The following is an 8,242-nucleotide window of genomic DNA, read 5'->3' on the forward strand; positions in this document are numbered from 1 at the left end:
GCGAGTGGTGGGCAACCTGTGGCCTGCATGCGGCCCATCAGGGTAATCTGATTGCGGGCCGCGAAACGTTTTGCTGACGTTGACTGTCCACAGGCACGGCCCCCTGCAGCTCCCAGAACTGGTCAACATCAGCAAAACGTCTCGCAGCCTGCAATCAGATTACCCTGGTGGGCCGCATGTGGGCCGCAGGTTGCCCACCACTGCTCTATGCTGACAGGAGAGAACTCTTCCATCGGCATAGTTAATCCACCTCCCTGGGAGGCAGTAGCTATGTAGATGGGAGAAACTCTCCTGCCGACATAGCACTGTCTACACAAGAGGTTAGGATGGAATAACTGTGTCGTTCAGGTAGTTATACTGATAGAACTGGTCTACACTACAGACCTTTAAGTCTCCCTGTGGACAAGCCCTTTGTTTTGTTTTTTCACGAAAAGGGAGAAACTCCCTCTTGCCCTCATAAGCATTAATTGGTCACTGTCATGTTATACTATACTCTAAAATGGTAAATTCCCAATTAGTCCCAAACTGCTTGTTCTGTGGTCTGCAAGTGTCTGATTGTGTAGGTTAGGTAAGTAGCTCCTGAAAGATAGTGATTGCTGGTAAAATACCTCTTGTGTAGAGCAGTGTTTCTCAACCTTTTTGATACCAAGGACCGGCTTGCTGTCTTCCTAAACTGCGTTAGGGAGGTCTCAGGGACTAACGCCGATCCATGGACTGGTCATTGAGAAACGCTGGTGTAGAGGACTGGAAAGTACATGGTTCACAACTTAGAACATAAGTTGCTTGATTTTCTTGGGACTCTTATGAATAAATACAGTCAAGAAAGGACCTCCAGAGGCTAACGTTGCAGATATGCATGACTGCTTAGCTCCATGAGTCCCATTAATATTAATCAAAGTTACACAATCCTGTGCTTACATGCTGCTTTGAAAACTTACTTTCTATTATCTAATCCTTTTGCTTCCTTGCTTACACAATTATTTCCATGATGCAGGCATGCTAATATGACACTGTTGGCGCTTACTTTTCTCTTGTCCCCCATGCTAAAGGTGCAGAAGTACACATTCAGTTGTCCCTTAAAGAGAAGCCACAAAACCAGTCTGAAAGTAGTACAGTCTTTTTACAGAAAGTCCTCATAATATGACTGGCTGGCCATCTAACTGGGGTATTGCAGCCCAGTTATTTTTCTAATCCAAATGTACTTCACATTCCAAATCATTATCTGTATTGCAAGACAGTAGCACCAAATATCCTTCGTGTAGGAAGAATCTCTTTTCCTTGTAGGCATGTCAACATTTAGTTTTTCTTGATTTTAAAAATCTCACTTTGTCCAGTTTTGAGTTACCAATAATAAAAGTTACAATATGAAACCTTTCTGTTTCATACAGAGAGCAGTCTTATCTTGTCCTGAACACCTTCTCACTGTGCATCATATCTTACCTGCTATTTCCTCTGCCTGTGTTTACACTTTCTTGCTGTTTCTGTACACAGAACACACAACGTAGATAGCCTTAAGAAGAAGAGATTATTGTAGATGCAGCGAAGAATGATATACCTGCTATCCTAGAAACTTGGGTTTTCTGAATGAACAGATAGCCTTGAAAACCTTCTGGAATATTAGGAGTCAATGGTCATGTAAAGTGTCATTTGAAAAGTTTTCAAATTTTATAATATGGACTTACCTTTGACCTCTGACCTCAATGTTAAAATAATTGTGGCATTATTCATTAACCCAAAAATATTAGAGTGTACGATAAATCTTAAAACTCTGTCATCTACTTGATTCTATAAAAGGGACTTATTTTACTTGAGATTTATTAAGAAAACTTGTACTATAGATATACCATATGAGCTATGTTTTTGCATTTATCAGGAACCAATTCTATTCTCCTGTTCTATTGCTGAAAATATTGCCTATGGAGCTGAGGACCCTTCTATGGTAACTGTTGAAGAAATCCAGAAAGTTGCTGAAATAGCTAATGCTGCCAATTTTATCAGAGACTTTCCAGAAGGATTCCATACTTCAGTTGGAGAAAAAGGCACTCTCCTTTCAGGTATATCTGACATATTTAAAAAAAAAAAAGAGAGAGAAAGATTGACACAGTAGAACAAAAAAAAGGCTTTATCCAGCTTGCTTTATCGATCAGTAGCTTTTGTTGGAGTACTGTTGTCCTAAGCACTTAATCCCTTCTTCCCCCAACATAAAATCCATTTCAGTAACTAGCAGAGATCAGTTCATGTCTAGTTACAGTCTGTTTAGATCTTTAGTTACAATCAGAACCTCTTCTATTTTACCTTTCAGTTTAATTTAGTAAAACTTTTTTCCTAGGTGGGCAGAAACAACGAATTGCAATTGCTCGAGCGCTGCTCAAGGTAAGCTTAAAAAACAGGTAGCTATTCTTTATTTAAGTATTTCAAGAAGGAAAAGGAGGGGATGAGTCTTTCATTGGGGGAGTGAATATCTTTTGAAATATTCAAAATTCTGTATGTTGATGAGGAAGTTGGAAGAGGAAGAGAGAGATGGTCAAGGCAACTTATTTATTTCAAGTTTTACCGCCCTTTAATTGCTCTTATGCCTGATGCATTCTTTTTCCTGTGGTTAGACTCTGACTAGCGCCACTCTGTAAGGAAGACTGTAGGCCAAGATAGAATGGTTCACTTAATAAGCCTTGCTCAAGAGCCAGGGATGATTTCCACTTTGAATATGGTGTCAATGTCCTTGCACAACTTGGTTTCCAGCCAGATTCATGGTGCTTCTAATTATAGTTTGCAGGCCACTTTGGATAAAAACCTTGGTTTGTTGACTTTTCTGTAGAATACAAACCAATAGCTCTCCCATGTCTTTTGGGGGAACCCATTGATGTCATTAAGAATAGAAACTCCATGCCTTTTATGAAGGAGAGTGAGGTTTGGGGTGAGTTGACCGTCTTCAGAAGATAATTCTTTTTCAGTCAGCCTGTAAGTTCTGGTGATTGTCGACCAGAGGACGGGAGCCTTTATTTTAATGCCTAGAATCTATAAAGTACTTTTCATAGATTTCAACACCAGTGGACCCTCATTACCCCTAGTAATGCACACTAATAGATTCCATTTTAACATAGTCTGTTTGGTGTTCGCTTTGTTTTTAGCATTGTAGATGATCACAAATTGTGTTTTTTAGGGTATGTCTGCACTGCAAATAGACACCCATGGTTGGACCGTGCCAGCTGACTTGGGCTCCCGGGGCTTGGGGCTGCGCAGCAGTCTAGTTGTGATGTAGATGTCCCTATTTGGGCTGAAGCCTGAGCTCTGGGATCCTTACAAGGTTCTAGAGCCCGGACTCCAGCCAAGCCAGAACATCTACACTGCAGTTACACAGTCCCGCAGATCAAGTGCTGCGCACAGGCCAGCTGTGGGTTTTTAATTGCAGCGTAGACATACTCTTAAAGACTTGTCGTTGCTTTAGGAAGTTGAGCTACATCCAATCCTCTACAAGACGGAGGGTCAACTGCTGGCAGAGCAGGAGAGAGATGAAGGAAGAATGTGGTGTTAAAATGCAAATTGCATTGTTCCTTTTGTGTTTTTAACTAAATCTCTTCTGCTTCTTCAGTCTGGTTTTGGAATAGTTCTTGGAAATACATGCCGAGGCAATTCCACAGTATACTATGGTTCTTTACATTTCCAGTGTGTGTTCTTGGCCTCTAGTGGTATGTCTACGCAGCAAAGAAAAAACATCATCTGGCTGTGGGAATGTTTCATTGCTGTGTAGACTTTTGGCCTCAGGCTGGAGCCTGGGCTCTAGGACCCTGTGAGGTGGCAGGGTCCCAGACCTCCGGCTCCAACCCAAGCCTGGTAGCCTATACAGCAATGAAAAAGTCCTGCAACCCAAGTGGGCCAGCCACTCCCCCCCACAATCGCCTCTGTAGACATACCCTCAGTGGCCTGGTGCATTCCAGCCACCTAGGAAGTTGCTGTCTCCCAGGTGCAAGATGAATGTTATGCTCATGTGTAACAGGAGGGAGACCGCTTGTAAACAAACGATAGGTGAACCAGCATGAAAGACTCTCACAGTCGGGGAAACAGTGAAATTGACCCTTAACTGCTGCCAAATGCACAAAATAAACAAACTGAAAAGATGAGGTTTTTTCTATAATCTTTATAATCGTGATCTTAGGTGTTAAAATAACAGTAATAAGTGAAAAAAAATAAGATGTGATTTTTATTTATATTCTATCCTTTTACTGTTGTGACAAAGTTCCTCCTCTACTTTCATGGGCCCTGTGCTTATTGGCAGATTTTGCTCGCCTCAGAGATTCACAGTAGCCCTCAGTTTGGCCACTTTCGTGGCTCAAATCTGCCATTCACTCAGATAACCTCATCACTGGCCAGCATGGGGAAAAGGAAGGAGAACAATCCCCACGGTCTCTGCTGGTCCATCTAGTGGGTCGGGGGATAGGCCAGGGACCTTTCCCTCTGGTGGGACCCACTGTCTAAGTCAACTCCTCCTGTATCCAATAGGGAATTGGGGGGAACCCAGGCCTGCCCTCTACTCCGGGTTCCAGCCCAGGGCCCTGTGGATCACAGCTGTCTATAGTAACACCTGTGTGACAGGTGCAACTCCCTGGGCTACTTCCCCATGGCCTCCTCCCAACACCACCTGTATCCTCACCACAGGACCATCCTCCTGATGCCAGATAGCATTCGTACTCCTCAGTCCTCCAGCAGCATACCCTCTCACTCTCAGCTCCTTGCACACACCTCACTAACTGGAGTGAGAACCTTTTTAAACCAGGTGTCCTGATTAGCCTTAATTAATTCTAGCAGCTTCCCAATTCACTACAGGTGTCCTAATTAGCCTGCCTTAATTAGTTCTAGAAAATTCCTGAGTGTTCTGGAATAGTCCCTGTTGTTTTACCCAGGGAAAAGGGACCTGCTTAACCTGGAACTAATGTATCTAGCTTCAGCCACTCTGTTGTAGTCATCTGGCCTGACCCTGTCACACTGTCTAGACTTATTACCTACTGAGTCTCATGTTATATTCAAGTCTTCTGATGCGGCAAATAATCTTGCTTGTAGTTTTAGTTCTGTTTGTGAATTTTTTATACATAAATAGAATGTGTATCCTTCAGGTCTTGTATAAATTTGATTTTAATTATAATTTTACTTTGTCCTTCAGAATCCTAAAATTCTTCTTCTAGATGAAGCAACAAGGTAAGGAATAAATTAAAGTGAAGCTAGCAAATATCCTATAATTAGAGCAGGAGAGTTGGAGTCAGGAGATGTAGGTTCTGTTCCTGTCTGTGTGTGACCTTGGGCAAGTCGTTTAACTTTCTTTCCCCTATCAATTAAATGGAAAAATACTTAATGATGCCCTGATGAAAGCCACTAGATTAAGTGCAACAGATGGTACCTTATTCCTTATTAAATAAAATTTAACTCCTATGAAATATTTGTGATTTACATGAATACTAAAACAGTACACAATCTCAAAGGTTTTTGTATCTCTGCTTTATGAAAATATTAATGTTTGCAAGTCCTGAGTGGATAGGTATAAGTACACTACATCCACTTGTTTCTGTAAGTTATTCAGTGTTAAATGTCAGGGGTGTATGTGTGTGTGATATGCAATATGCATACTCAGGATGGATGCATACTGTCTGCACTAGACCTTTCCACTAAAAATTTCTCAGCATTGCTACCACTGGCTCAGCTTCATTAATGGTAACAGATGTAGGAGCTCTAGTGTGAAATCCTTGCCCCACTGATTAGTGGGAGCTTTACTGACTTCAGTGGAGTCAGAATTTCACCCCTAGTGCAGAGAGGTCTCCAGGCAGCTGCCAGTATTGTAAGCACCAAGTCAACTCATTTTGCTCACAATGAGTCTACATGACTAGGTGCTTAAAATGCTGGCAGCTGCCAGCACTTTTGTCTCCGCTAGCAACTCCACCATTGTTACCCTGTTGGAAAGGCAATGATGGGAGAGCTTAGAGAAAGAAGCCTAGTGGAGACCAGGCTATTTTGATTTTAGAGAACAGTGACACTTATTTTTTCTTTTCTTCTGAATTAGTGCTTTGGATGCTGAAAATGAGTATCTAGTGCAAGAAGCTCTAGATCGGCTTATGGAAGGGAGGACAGTCCTAATTATTGCTCATCGTCTGTCTACTATTCAGAATGCTGATTCTGTTGCAGTTCTTGACCAAGGCAGAATTACTGAATGTGGAAAACACGAGGAACTTCTTGCAAATCCAAATGGACTTTTCAGGAAGCTAATGAAGAAACAAGCTTTTCTTCAGAATAGTAAAACTTTTGCATTAAATGTGTAAAATCCAGACAAAAGGAATTTTTAAAAGAAAATATATGAAAGGAAGTATAAGGAATAGAAACTTACAGAGGACAAAGAATATAACTTTGTTTCTCATTATGTAAAGTAAATGTTATATTTTTTCCAAAGTGTACAAAGTATCATTTTGAAACTTAGATGTGTTAAACTTTTTATTCAGAGATTTTTAATAATTATTGTAACTTTTTAAATGTCCACAGCACTGAAATTGTTTTCAAAGTGTATAGATTCTTCTGCTTTGTCGTAACTTAATTGATTCAGTATGGCATTTTCTCTACTTCATTGCTATACAGTGCATTAAACTCTATTCTCAAGCAAGTTCCTAATTTTAGGGAAATTAGAAATCCAGAACCTGGTAATTTCACCACCACCATCTCTTGCATATCAGGGACTTTTGCTTTCTGGGCTTGTCACTGTACTTTGGCTTTAAAAGACTGAAGTTCAGAATTGTGTGACAGTAGTGGCATAGGAAAAACTCTTCAGTCTCCTTTTTCACATGCTGCTTTTTTCTCTTCCTTTTCAAAATAAAACTGGAAGTTGAGGGGTGTAATCACCATCTGCAGTAACTGTAGATAATTATTTATAAACAGAAGTTATTTTAAATTATTTGGAAGCTTGGATGGGGAGTAGTACTCTTGAGAGCTTCAGGTTTTACAGCTAGGGCAAAGGGAGCAGAATTGCTGCTAAACATTAGTTTGTACTAGAAAATTCTGAAATTTGCATGCATCTCCGCATTTCTGTATTCTTCTGGTCTTTACTTTCATTACACTCTAAAGATGACCTTTAAAGGAACAAACAGTGGGCTTGTGCACTTTTTTGCTCCCACGTAAAGGGTATATAAATAATGCTCAAAGCTTTATTTACAACTTTTTTCTATTGTCTGTTAGAAATTCAAGTCTTATTTAGCTATGAAGACTCTGGGGAAACCAGAGTCACAATAAAAGACTGAAATTACAATGTCACAATAAAAGACTGACATTTGAGCAACTGAGAGGGGAGGGAATGTTTAGTCAGTGTTTAACACTCCCCTAACTCCCATGACTACCTGAATGCTTGGGTGAAAAGATGCCCTGTTAAATATGCAAAACGCTTGCCCCTTCAATTAAGGAGAAGTACACAAAGTGTGAGAGCACCAGCAAAATCAAGCAGGACCAAATCTGATGTTCTTGATACTTAAGTTTAAAAACAAAACAAAAAAACAAACAAAAAAACCCCCTACTTCTAGTGCAGACCTTTTTTATTCATTGTGAAGAAATAAAAGTCCAAAGCCAATTTTAAAAAAACATTCTTTTGCAACTCACCTTCAGAGCAGTCTATGCTGGCGTAAGCCTCTGCATTGTTAAAACAATTGTAAGCAGCAGGTGAATTTCCTAGTACAGGGTAAGGCTTCAGTAAAATGTATGCTTGAGAATGGTGTACTGCAGCTGCCTGCAGTTATACATTTCAGGAACAGCGTGGGGTAAATGAGGGAGAGAGCAGGTGGCTGGGGGAGGAAGGGAATGTACCAGACAATGAGCTTTTCAGCATCGACTATTAAACATCCCTGTTTTAGGAGGAAAAGCTCTAAGTATTTTAGTTTCTACCTTAGTTATGCCAATAATTAAGGTTGCCAGATGTCCAGTTTTTGACCAGAATGCCCAGTCGAAAAGGGATCCTGGCAGCTCCAGTCAGCACTGCTGACCAAGCCGTTACAAGTCCAGTCAGCAGTGCTGCGAGGCTAAGGCAGGCTAGTCCCTACCTGTCCTGGCACCGTGCTATGCCCCGGAAGCAGCCAGCAGGTCTGGCTCCTAGGCCTGGGGGACATGGGGCTCTGTGCGCTGCCCCCACCCTGAGCACCAGCTCTGCACTCCCATTGGCCAGGAACTGCAGCCAGTAGGAGCAGGGGCAGGGGCAGCGGGGACGGTGCCTGCAGGCGAGAGCAGC

General features: G+C 41.5%; 1 protein-coding gene across 1 annotated transcript in view; it reads left to right on the plus strand.

Moving 5' to 3' along the window:
• The window catches only part of ABCB10 (ATP binding cassette subfamily B member 10), a 33,724-nt gene extending 26,120 nt beyond the window's left edge, over positions 1–7,604 (plus strand). Inside the window, exons 10-13 of the mRNA XM_077813394.1 lie at positions 1,874–2,054; positions 2,330–2,373; positions 5,156–5,190; positions 6,047–7,604. Of these exons, the coding sequence (XP_077669520.1) occupies positions 1,874–2,054; positions 2,330–2,373; positions 5,156–5,190; positions 6,047–6,302 (516 nt within the window). The 3' untranslated portion in view covers positions 6,303–7,604. The remainder of the gene's footprint in view (positions 1–1,873; positions 2,055–2,329; positions 2,374–5,155; positions 5,191–6,046) is intronic.
• Positions 7,605–8,242: the final 638 nt, after the last annotated feature.

The sequence above is a fragment of the Eretmochelys imbricata genome, chromosome 3 (assembly GCF_965152235.1).
Source record: "Eretmochelys imbricata isolate rEreImb1 chromosome 3, rEreImb1.hap1, whole genome shotgun sequence".
Taxonomy (NCBI): domain Eukaryota; kingdom Metazoa; phylum Chordata; order Testudines; family Cheloniidae; genus Eretmochelys; species Eretmochelys imbricata.